General features: G+C 55.8%; 1 protein-coding gene across 7 annotated transcripts in view; it reads right to left on the bottom strand.

The window, feature by feature from the left end:
* The window catches only part of ARHGEF10L (Rho guanine nucleotide exchange factor 10 like), a 252,227-nt gene that overhangs the window by 20,513 nt on the left and 218,321 nt on the right, over positions 1–13,393 (bottom strand). For all 7 annotated transcript variants that reach the window (XM_063942112.1, XM_063942111.1, XM_063942110.1 and 4 more), the window contains 2 exons: positions 8,704–8,872; positions 6,625–6,747 (listed from right to left, as the gene is read on the bottom strand). In XM_063942112.1, coding sequence (XP_063798182.1) covers positions 6,625–6,747; positions 8,704–8,872 — 292 coding nt within the window. The remainder of the gene's footprint in view (positions 1–6,624; positions 6,748–8,703; positions 8,873–13,393) is intronic.

Below are 13,393 nucleotides of genomic sequence, written 5' to 3'. Positions count from 1 at the left end.
GTCACAGCCAGGATAGCACTGGCCGCAGTGTACAGTCACAGGCAGGATAACGCTGGCCGCAGTGTACAGTCACAGCCAGGATAGCACTGGTCGCAGTGTACAGTCACAGCCAGGATAGCACTGGCCGCAGTGTACAGTCACAGCCAGGTTAGCACAGGCCGCAGTGTACAGTCACAGGCAGGATAGCACTGGCCGCAGTGTACAGTCACAAGCAGGATAGCACTGGCCGCAGTGTACAGTCACAGGCAGGATAGCACTGGCCGCAGTGTACAGTCACAGCCAGGATAGCACTGGCCGCAGTGTAGTCACAGGCAGGATAGCACTGGCCGCAGTGTACAGTCACAGGCAGGATAGCACTGGCCGCAGTGTACAGTCACAGGCAGGATAGCGCTGGCCGCAGTGTACAGTCACAGGCAGGATAGCGCTGGCCGCAGTGTACAGTCACAGGCAGGATAGCACTGGCCGCAGTGTACAGTCACAGCCAGGATATCGCTGGCCGCAGTGTACAGTCACAGGCAGGATAGCACTGGTCGCAGTGTACAGTCACAGCCAGGATAGCACTGGCCGCAGTGTACAGTCACAGCCAGGATATCGCTGGCCGCAGTGTACAGTCACAGGCAGGACAGCACTGGCCGCAGTGTACAGTCACAGCCAGGATAGCACTGGCCGCAGTGTACAGTCACAGGCAGGATAGCGCTGGTCGCAGTGTAGTCACAGCCAGGATATCGCTGGCCGCAGTGTACAGTCACAGCCAGGATAGCACTGGCCGCAGTGTACAGTCACAGGCAGGATAGCACTGGCCGCAGTGTACAGTCACAGGCAGGATAGCACTGGCCGCAGTGTACAGTCACAGGCAGGATAGCACTGGCCGCAGTGTACAGTCACAGCCAGGATAGCACTGGCAGCAGTGTACAGTCACAGCCAGGATAGCACTGGCCGCAGTGTACAGTCACAGGCAGGATAGCGCTGGTCGCAGTGTAGTCACAGCCAGGATAGCGCTGGCCGCAGTGTACAGTCACAGCCAGGATAGCGCTGGCCGCAGTGTACAGTCACAGCCAGGATAGCACTGGCCGCAGTGTACAGTCACAGGCAGGATAGCGCTGGCCGCAGTGCACAGTCACAGGCAGGATAGCGCTGGCCGCAGTGCACAGTCACAGGCAGGATAGCGCTGGCCGCAGTGTACAGTCACAGGCAGGATAGCACTGGCCGCAGTGTACAGTCACAGGCAGGATATCACTGGCCGCAGTGTAGTCACAGGCAGGATAGCGCTGGCCGCAGTGTACAGTCACAGCCAGGATAACACTAGCCGCAGTGTACAGTCACAGGCAGGATAGCGCTGGCCGCAGTGTACAGTCACAGCCAGGATAGCGCTGGCCGCAGTGTACAGTCACAGGCAGGATAGCACTGGCCGCAGTGTACAGTCACAGGCAGGATAGCACTGGCCGCAGTGTACAGTAACAGGCAGGATAGCGCTGGCCGCAGTGTACAGTCACAGGCAGGATAGCGCTGGCCACAGTGTACAGTCACAGGCAGGATAGCACTGGCAGCAGTGTAGTCACAGGCAGGATAGCGCTGGCCGCAGTGTAAAGTCACAGGCAGGATAGCGCTGGCCGCAGTGTAGTCACAGGCAGGATAGCACTGGCCGCAGTGTACAGTCACAGGCAGGATAGCACTGGCCGCAGTGTACAGTCACAGGCAGGATAACGCTGGCCGCAGTGTACAGTCACAGCCAGGATAGCACTGGTCGCAGTGTACAGTCACAGGCAGGATAGCACTGGCCGCAGTGTACAGTCACAGGCAGGATAGCACTGGTCGCAGTGTACAGTCACAGGCAGGATAGCACTGGGCGCAGTGTAGTCACAGGCAGGATAGCGCTGGCCGCAGTGTACAGTCACAGGCAGGATAGCACTGGTCGCAGTGTACAGTCACAGGCAGGATAGCACTGGCCGCAGTGTACAGTCACAGGCAGGATAGCACTGGTCGCAGTGTACAGTCACAGGCAGGATAGCACTGGCCGCAGTGTAGTCACAGGCAGGATAGCGCTGGCCGCAGTGTACAGTCACAGGCAGGATAGCGCTGGCCGCAGTGTACAGTCACAGGCAGGATAGCACTGGCCGCAGTGTACAGTCACAGCCAGGATAGCACAGGCCGCAGTGTACAGTCACAGGCAGGACAGCACTGGCCGCAGTGTACAGTCACAGGCAGGATAGCACTGGCCGCAGTGTACAGTCACAGCCAGGATAGCACTGGCAGCAGTGTACAGTCACAGCCAGGATAGCACTGGCCGCAGTGTACAGTCACAGGCAGGATAGCGCTGGTCGCAGTGTAGTCACAGCCAGGATATCGCTGGCCGCAGTGTACAGCCAGGATAGCGCTGGCCGCAGTGTACAGTCACAGGCAGGATAGCACTGGCCGCAGTGTACAGTCACAGGCAGGATAGCACTGGCCGCAGTGTACAGTCACAGCCAGGATAGCACTGGCCGCAGTGTACAGTCACAGGCAGGATAGCGCTGGCCGCAGTGTACAGTCACAGGCAGGATAGCGCTGGCCGCAGTGTACAGTCACAGCCAGGATAGCGCTGGCCGCAGTGTACAGTCACAGGCAGGATAGCACTGGCCGCAGTGTACAGTCACAGGCAGGATAGCACTGGCCGCAGTGTACAGTCACAGGCAGGATAGCGCTGGCCGCAGTGTACAGTAACAGGCAGGATAGCACTGGCAGCAGTGTACAGTCACAGGCAGGATAGCACTGGCTGCAGTGTAGTCACAGGCAGGATAGCGCTGGCCGCAGTGTAAAGTCACAGGCAGGATAGCGCTGGCCGCAGTGTAGTCACAGGCAGGATAGCACTGGCCGCAGTGTACAGTCACAGGCAGGATAGCACTGGCCGCAGTGTACAGTCACAGGCAGGATAACGCTGGCCGCAGTGTACAGTCACAGCCAGGATAGCACTGGCCGCAGTGTACAGTCACAGGCAGGATAACGCTGGCCGCAGTGTACAGTCACAGCCAGGATAGCACTGGCCGCAGTGTACAGTCACAGGCAGGATAACGCTGGCCGCAGTGTACAGTCACAGCCAGGATAGCACTGGTCGCAGTGTACAGTCACAGCCAGGATAGCACTGGCCGCAGTGTACAGTCACAGCCAGGTTAGCACAGGCCGCAGTGTACAGTCACAGGCAGGATAGCACTGGCCGCAGTGTACAGTCACAGGCAGGATAGCACTGGCCGCAGTGTACAGTCACAAGCAGGATAGCACTGGCCGCAGTGTACAGTCACAGGCAGGATAGCACTGGCCGCAGTGTACAGTCACAGCCAGGATAGCACTGGCCGCAGTGTACAGTCACAGCCAGGATAGCGCTGGCCGCAGTGTACAGTCACAGCCAGGATAGCGCTGGCCGCAGTGTACAGTCACAGCCAGGATAGCACTGGCCGCAGTGTACAGTCACAGCCAGGATAGCGCTGGCCGCAGTGTACAGTCACAGGCAGGATAGCACTGGCCGCAGTGTACAGTCACAGGCGGGATAGCACTGGCCGCAGTGTAGTCACAGGCAGGATAGCGCTGGCCGCAGTGTACAGTCACAGGCAGGATAGCACTGGCCGCACGCAGTGTAGTCACAGGCAGGATAGCACTGGCCGCAGTGTAGTCACAGGCAGGATAGCACTGGCCGCAGTGTACAGTCACAGGCAGGATAACGCTGGCCGCAGTGTACAGTCACAGGCAGGATAGCACTGGCCGCAGTGTACAGTCACAGGCAGGATAACGCTGGCCGCAGTGTACAGTCACAGCCAGGATAGCTCTGGTCGCAGTGTACAGTCACAGCCAGGACAGCACTGGTCGCAGTGTACAGTCACAGGCAGGATAGCACAGGCCGCAGTGTACAGTCACAGCCAGGATAGCACTGGCCGCAGTGTACAGTCACAGGCAGGATAGCACTGGCCGCAGTGTACAGTCACAGCCAGGATAGCACAGGCCGCAGTGTACAGTCACAGGCAGGATAGCACTGGCCGCAGTGTACAGTCACAGCCAGGATAGCACTGGCCGCAGTGTACAGTCACAGCCAGGATATCGCTGGCCGCAGTGTACAGTCACAGGCAGGATAGCACTGGTCGCAGTGTACAGTCACAGCCAGGATAGCACTGGCCGCAGTGTACAGTCACAGCCAGGATATCGCTGGCCGCAGTGTACAGTCACAGGCAGGATAGCACTGGCCGCAGTGTACAGTCACAGCCAGGATAGCACTGGCCGCAGTGTACAGTCACAGGCAGGATAACGCTGGCCGCAGTGTACAGTCACAGGCAGGATAGCGCTGGCCGCAGTGTACAGTCACAGCCAGGATAGCGCTGGCCGCAGTGTACAGTCACAGCCAGGATAGCGCTGGCCGCAGTGTACAGTCACAGCCAGGATAGCGCTGCCGCAGCGTACAGTCACAGCCAGGATAGCACTGGCCGCAGTGTACAGTCACAGCCAGGATAACACAGGCCGCAGCGTACAGTCACAGCCAGGACAGCGCTGGCCGCAGTGTACAGTCACAGCCAGGATAACACTGGCCGCAGTGTACAGTCACAGCCAGGATAGCACTGGCCGCAGTGTACAGTCACAGCCAGCATAGCACTGGCCGCACGCAGTGTAGTCACAGGCAGGATAGCACTGGCCGCAGTGTACAGTCACAGGCAGGATATCGCCGGCCGCAGTGTACAGTCACAGCCAGGATATCGCCGGCCGCAGTGTACAGTCACAGCAAGGATAGCGCTGGCCGCAGTGTACAGTCACAGCCAGGATAGCACTGGCCGCAGTGTACAGTCACAGGCAGGATAGCACTGGCCGCAGTGTACAGTCACAGGCAGGATAGCACTGGCCGCAGTGTACAGTCACAGGCAGGATAGCACTGGCCGCAGTGTACAGTCACAGGCAGGATAGCGCTGGCCGCAGTGTACAGTCACAGGCAGGATAGCGCTGGCCGCAGTGTACAGTCACAGGCAGGATAGCGTTGGCCGCAGTGTACAGTCACAGGCAGGATAGCACTGGCCGCAGTGTACAGTCACAGGCAGGATAGCACTGGCCGCAGTGTACAGTCACAGGCAGGATAGCACTGGCCGCAGTGTACAGTCACAGGCAGGATAGCACTGGCCGCAGTGTACAGTCACAGCCAGGATAGCACTGGCCGCAGTGTACAGTCACAGGCAGGATAGCACTGGCCGCAGTGTACAGTCACAGGCAGGATAGCACTGGCCGCAGTGTACAGTCACAGCCAGGATAGCACTGGCCGCAGTGTACAGTCACAGCCAGGATAGCACTGGCCGCAGTGTACAGTCACAGACAGGATAGCACTGGCCGCAGTGTACAGTCACAGCCAGGATAGCACTGGCCGCAGTGTACAGTCACAGCCAGGATAGCACTGGCCGCAGTGTACAGTCACAGCCAGGATAGCACTGGCCGCAGTGTAGTCACAGCCAGGATAGCACTGGCCGCAGTGTACAGTCACAGCCAGGATAGCACTGGCCACAGTGTACAGTCACAGCCAGGATAGCACTGACCGCAGTGTACAGTCACAGCCAGGATAGCACTGGCCGCAGTGTACAGTCACAGCCCGGATAGCACTGTTCGCAGTGTACAGTCACAGCCCGGATAGCACTGGCCGCAGTGTACAGTCACAGCCAGGATAGCACTGGCCGCAGAGCACAGTCCAGGCAGGATAGCACTGGCCGCAGTGTACAGTCACAGCCAGGATAGCGCTGGCCGCAGTGTACAGTCACAGCCAGGATAACACTGGCCGCAGTGTACAGTCACAGCCAGGATAGCGCTGGCCGCAGTGTACAGTCACAGCCAGGATAACGCTGGCCGCAATGTACAGTCACAGGCAGGATAGCACTGGCCGCAGTGTACAGTCACAGGCAGGATAGCACTGGCCATAGTGTACAGTCACAGGCAGGATAGCACTGGCCGCAGTGTACAGTCACAGCCAGGATAGCACTGGCCGCAGTGTACAGTCACAGCCAGGATAGAGCTGGCCGCAGTGTACAGTCGCAGCCAGGCTAGCACTGGCCGCAGTGTACAGTCACAGTCAGGATAGCACTGGCCGCAGTGTACAGTCACAGGCAGGATAGCACTGGCCGCAGTGTACAGTCACAGGCAGGATAACGCTGGCCGCAGTGTACAGTCACAGGCAGGATAACGCTGGCCGCAGTGTACAGTCACAGGCAGGATAACGCTGGCCGCAGTGTACAGTCACAGGCAGGATAGCACTGGCCGCAGTGTACAGTCACAGGCAGGATAACGCTGGCCGCAGTGTACAGTCACAGCCAGGATAGCACTGGCCGCAGTGTACAGTCACAGCCAGGATAGTGCTGGCCGCAGTGTACAGTCACAGGCAGGATAGCACTGGCCGCAGTGTACAGTCACAGCCAGGATAGCACTGGCCGCAGTGTACAGTCACAGCCAGGATAGCGCTGGCCGCAGTGTACAGTCACAGGCAGGATAGCGCTAGCCGCAGTGTACAGTCACAGGCAGGATAGCACTGGGCGCAGTGTACAGTCACAGTGCTCTGGGGTTTCTATAGCAGTGCTCTGGTGTTGTGTGTGGTTTGTGCAGCTGTTATTTAGTTTCCATATGGACAGTAGTTCCTACCTGTGATTTTGGGGATCCCCTCCAGCTTTGGCACCGGTAACGTGATTAGGACGCCCAGGTGCGTGCCCACCCACAGCAAGCCCTGGCAGATCAGCAGGGCGGTCACACGCGGATTCTTCTGCCCTGTGGGAGGAGGAGGCAGAAAGATGCTGATTACACAAGCGGGAGATACAACACACAGAGACGCATTGTAGAAAGGGTGACGGGTAATGATAGGGGCACATCGGCGGGTGCTGCCCCCTGCAGGCGTGTTACGATCTGCAGTCTCAGAGATCAGACGGAGACGGACGCTTGCTCCCTGCCAGAGCTGATCACGCTGAGACCGGCAGCTTGGATTACTCCTGCCGTTCTCTGATGACCTTGAGGCGGGAGCCAGGAATATGGGCTGCGGGCAATCTGTGCTATATCATTAACGAGCCGGTCGCTACCCCTTCCATCCAGCCGCAATGCCCCCCGGGACAGACATCACCTGAGTGCACACGCGTTCCCTCCGCTAATTATCTCTGCTCTCATCTGGACACTTCTGCGTAATGTACAGTTCTGCAGCGCGGGAGGCGGGATCTACCAGCGCTGGTGCCGGGAATCACACAGGGACTGTACAACAAGCACTCGCACCCCTCTAACATTTTATTTTATAGTTACATTGTTATATTTGGGGAATTACTGCAGACCATAGTAATCTGTGCGGGTTTTTTTTTTTATTATGTATATTTTTTTTAATGACAAGTTTTGTGAATTTGTTTAAAAAATTCTTTATTTTTTCCCATAGGGTGTGAATACTTTTTATACAGTGGTACAGATTGGGGAAGACCGTTATAACTTATACATCTTAGCAGCATTCTAGGCCCTGGGCAAAGCAATGTACCTCCCACCCATTCCCGTGTATACATTAAAATCATAATAACTTACCCTCCTGCAGTCCTTTTCCATCTTGCCACATGGGATCCGGTCTGAAGATCGACAGTGTCTAGGTCGACAATGTTTAGGTCGACCACTATAGTACGACAGTCACTAGGTCGACAGTCACTAGGTTGACATGTGCTAGGTCGACAGGTCTAAAGGTCGACATGAGTTTTTCACATTTTTTTTCTTTTTTTTAATTTTTTCATACTTAACGATCCACGTGGACTACGATTGGAACGGTAAAGTGTGCCGAGCGAAGCGAAGGCACCATGCCCGAAGCATGGCGAGCGAATCGAGCCATGCGAGGGGATGCGGTGCACTAATTTGGGATCCCGGTCACTCTACGAAGAAAACGACACCAAAAAAAAACAAAAAAAACTCACGTCGACCTTTAGACCTGTCGACCTAGCACATGTCGACCTAGAAACCCTGTCGACCTTCCATCCATGTCGACCTAGTGACTGTCGACCTATAGTGGTCGACCTAAACATTGTCGACCTAGACACTGTCGATTTGATGAACCACACCTTCGCCACATACTTCCATACAGTGACTGGCTGTCAGCTCTCTGATTGGTGGATAATTCCAGCCATCTACCAATCAGCATGATGACAGACACTCACTGTATGGCTGCAGGCTGGTAGGCAGGTAGAGAATGCTGCACTCTGATTGGTGGATAAATCCTGCCATCCACCAATCAGCATGATGACAGACATTCACTGTCTGGCTGCAGGCTGGTAGGCAGGTAGAGAATGCTGCACTCTGATTGGTGGATAAATCCAGCCATCCAGAAAGTGTGTCTTAGTTGCAATGCTATGTGACTAGGACGCATGAGAAGACTGTGCTGATTAATGTGATATATGACGCTTAGTATTCACGCTAGGCTGCTTTGGCAGGGTGCCGCGCCCAGCCCGATTTTGAAGTAGCAAAATGCGCCCTGCCCTATTCGCGGCGTCCTGCTACTACAGCCTGGCCGGAGCCGTCCCCACCTGTGGGCCGCAGTGTCCCGCAGGTGGGAAAAGTTACTGTTTCCGAGCGCCGCCAGTGACGTTATCAAGCTAAGGCAGAAGAATTGTACATGGAAAATAGACACGTGTATCTATAACCTATTACCTTTCAGTCAATCATCAATAGACTATTACATGTCAGTATGAGTGAGCACTAATGGAGGATTACCTGGAAGTGACAGAGTACGGGCGGAGATATTCATTTCTTGCAGTAGTTCCAGGGTCTCTGTATGGAAGAGCCGTATGGAGGAGCCCTCGGAGAACGCCATCCACACCCCTCCACCAGATCGGATCATGTGAGTAACACTCACCCCCTCATCTTGCAAGGCCTCGAAACTCTGTGGGGAGTAGTTACAAGAGGAGGAGAGGAGTGAATAAGATGGTGGAGAACAGAGATAGCACAACCACCAGGACAACCACCAACCAGGAGATACATCGCAATGCCGGTACCCAGGTCCGGGACGTACCACTCCTGACACCAGGAGATATATCTATATATACACAGCAATGCCGGTACCCATATCTGGGACGTACCACTCCTGACACCAGGAGATATATCTATATATACACAGCAATGCCGGTACCCAGATCTGGGACGTACCACTCCTGACACCAGGAGGTATAACTATATATACATAGCAATGCCGGTGCCCAAGTCTGGGACGTACCACTCCTGACACCAGGAGGTATAACTATATATACATAGCAATGCCGGTGCCCAAGTCTGGGACGTACCACTCCTGACACCAGGAGATATAACTATATATACATAGCAATGCCGGTACCCAGATCTGGGACGTACCACTCCTGACACCAGGGGATATAACTATATATACACAGCAATGCCGGTACCCAGATCTGGGACGTACCACTCCTGACACCAGGAGATATAACTATATATACATAGCAATGCCGGTACCCAGATCCGGGACGTACCACTCCTGACACCAGGGGCTATTACTATATATACATAGCAATGCCGATGCCCAGGTCTGGGACGCACCACTCCTGACACCAGGAGATATATCTATATATACACAGCAATGCCGGTGCCCAGGTCTGGGACGTACCACTCCTGACACCAGGAGATATAACTATATATACACAGCAATGCCGTTACCCCAGGTCTGGGACGTACCACTCCTGACACCAGGAGGTATAACTATATATACACAGCAATGCCGGTACCCAGATCTGGGACGTACCACTCCTGACACCAGGAGATATAACTATATATACACAGCAATGCCGTTACCCCAGGTCTGGGACGTACCACTCCTGACACCAGGAGATATAACTATATATACATAGCAATGCCGGTACTCCAGGTCTGGGACGCACCACTCCTGACACAAGGAGATATAACTATATATACATAGCAATGCCGGTACTCCAGGTCTGGGACGCACCACTCCTGACACCAGGAGATATAACTATATATACATAGCAATGCCGGTACCCCAGGTCTGGGACGTACCACTCCTGACACCAGGAGATACAACTATATATACATAGCAATACCGGTACCTCAGGTCTGGGACGCACCACTCCTGACACCAGGAGATACAACTATATATACATAGCAATGCCGGTACCTCAGGTCTGGGACGCACCACTCCTGACACCAGGAGATACAACTATATATACATAGCAATGCCGGTACTCCAGGTCTGGGACGCACCACTCCTGACACCAGGAGATACAACTATATATACATAGCAATGCCGGTACCCCAGGTCTGGGACGTACCACTCCTGACACCAGGAGATATAACTATATATACATAGCAATGCCGGTACCCAGGTCTGGGACGTACCACTCCTGACACCAGGGGATATAACTATATATACACATAGCAATGCCGGTACCCAGGTCTGGGACGTACCACTCCTGACACCAGGAGATACAACTATATATACATAGCAATGCCGGTACCCAGGTCTGGGACGTACCACTCCTGACACCAGGAGATATAACTATATATACACAGCAATGCCGGTACCCAGGTCTGGGACGTACCACTCCTGACACCAGGAGATATAACTATATATACACAGCAATGCCGGTACCTCAGGTCTGGGACGTACCACTCCTGACACCAGGAGATATAACTATATAGACATAGCAATGCCGGTACCCAGGTCTGGGACGTACCACTCCTGACACCAGGAGATATATCTATATATACACAACAATGCCGGTGCCCAGGTCTGGGACGTACCACTCCTGACACCAGGAGATATAACTATATATACATAGCAATGCCGGTACCTCAGGTCTGGGACGTACCACTCCTGACACCAGGAGATATAACTATATATACATAGCAATGCCGGTGCCCAGGTCTGGGACGTACCACTCCTGACACCAGGAGATATATCTATATATACACAGCAATGCCGGTGCCCAGGTCTGGGACGTACCACTCCTGACACCAGGAGATATATCTATATATACACAGCAATGCCGTTACCCCAGGTCTGGGACGTACCACTCCTGACACCAGGAGGTATAACTATATATACACAGCAATGCCGGTACACCAGGTCTGGGACGTACCACTCCTGACACCAGGAGATATAACTATATATACATAGCAATGCCGGTACTCCAGGTCTGGGACGTAGAACTATATATACATAGCAATGCCGGTACCCAGATCTGGGACGTACCACTCCTGACACCAGGAGATATAACTATATATACACAGCAATGCCGGTACCCCAGGTCTGGGACGTACCACTCCTGACACCAGGAGATATAACTATATATACATAGCAATGCCGGTACCCCAGGTTTGGGACGTACCACTCCTGACACCAGGAGATATAACTATATATACACAGCAATGCCGGTACCCAGGTCTGGGACGCACCACTCCTGACACCAGGGGATATAACTATATATACATAGCAATGCCGGTACCCCAGGTCTGGGACGTACCACTCCTGACACCAGGAGATACAACTATATATACATAGCAATGCCGGTACCTCAGGTCTGGGACGTACCACTCCTGACACCAGGAGATATAACTATATATACATAGCAATGCCGGTACCTCAGGTCTGGGACGCACCACTCCTGACACCAGGAGATATAACTATATATACATAGCAATGCCGGTACCTCAGGTCTGGGACGTACCACTCCTGACACCAGGAGATATAACTATATATACATAGCAATGCCGGTACCTCAGGTCTGGGACGTACCACTCCTGACACCAGGAGATATAACTATATATACATAGCAATGCCGGTACCCAGGTCTGGGACGTACCACTCCTGACACCAGGAGATATAACTATATATACATAGCAATGCCGGTGCCCAGGTCTGGGACGTACCACTCCTGACACCAGGGGATATAACTATATATACATAGCAATGCCGGTACCCAGATCTGGGACGTACCACTCCTGACACCAGGAGATATATCTATATATACACAGCAATGCCGGTGCCCAGGTCTGGGACGTACCACTCCTGACACCAGGGGATATAACTATATATACATAGCAATGCCGGTACCCAGATCTGGGACGTACCACTCCTGACACCAGGAGATATATCTATATATACACAGCAATGCCGGTGCCCAGGTCTGGGACGTACCACTCCTGACACCAGGAGATATAACTATATATACATAGCAATGCCGGTGCCCAGGTCTGGGACGTACCACTCCTGACACCAGGAGATCTCCTATATATTTGCCCAAGTCTGTGACTCTGTGCTGGCCGTAACGCTGGGCGGAGTCACAGGCACAGATCTGGCCAGGAACAGTCCCCTCCCTCTCTCCGCCCAGTCCCCTCCCCATCTCCGCCCAGTCCCCTGTCTCCCTTCTCCCCGTACACTCTCTCTGGTGACACCGCAGCCGCTGACTGTGAGCGGAACTCACACTACCCGCCTCACAGACTAGCGGCTGCTGCAGAGTTCAGGGGGACATGCTGAGCACTGGCAGCTGCTCTCGCTCCCTCTCCCACCCGCGGCATCCACCCGTCACTTACCCGCGGTAGCGGGTGAAAAGGGGGCGTGGCTTCGCGGAAGGGGGCGTGGCTTCGCGTCCCGACCCCCGTTTTCGGCACAACTCGCCCCCCCTCCCACCCGCGGCAACCACCCGCATCTGCCCCCCACCCGCGGCATCCACCCGTCACTTACCCGCGGTCGCGGGTGAAAAGGGGGCGTGGCTTCGCGGAAGGGGGCGTGGCTTCGCGTCCCGACCCCCCGTTTTCGGCACATTGTGGGTCGGGGCAGTGCTGGCTTCTGCACTGTGACAGGAGCCGGCACTTTGGTGTCACCCCTCAGAGGGTAACACCCGGGTGCGGCCCGCACCCACGTTGTGGCGCCACTGCTCCCGCCCCCACCCGTAGCACAAACACCCGCCGCATCCACCCACCACCCGCGGCACTCCCGTCCCCTCCCCCACCCAGAGCACAAACACCCGCGGAACTCCCGCCCCCTCCCCCACCGGTAGCACCAACACCCGAGGCAAACCAACCGCATTCGCCCCCCAACCGCGGCACTCCCACCCGCAGCACCAACACCCGCGACACCCACCGCATCCACCCACCACCCGTGGCACTCCACCCCCTCCCCCACCCGCAGCACTAACACCCGCACCACCCGTAGCACTCTGCCCGCTCCCCCACCCACAGCACCAACACCCGCTGGCCCCCCCTGCGGCACCCAACGCATCCCCCACATCCGCTCCCACCCGCGGCACTCACGCCCCCACCCGTAGCTCCCACACCTGCAGCACCCCCCGCCCCTCCCCCACCCGCTGCAACCCTGCCCCTCCCCCATACCCACCTCTCCCCCCTGCTGCACCCTTCACCCAACCCGCACCACCACCGC

Source organism: Pseudophryne corroboree, chromosome 10 (assembly GCF_028390025.1).
Source record: "Pseudophryne corroboree isolate aPseCor3 chromosome 10, aPseCor3.hap2, whole genome shotgun sequence".
Classification (NCBI taxonomy): Eukaryota; Metazoa; Chordata; class Amphibia; order Anura; family Myobatrachidae; genus Pseudophryne; species Pseudophryne corroboree.
The sequence above is the reverse complement of the archived record's forward strand: the minus strand, read 5'-3'. Positions and strand labels throughout refer to the sequence as shown.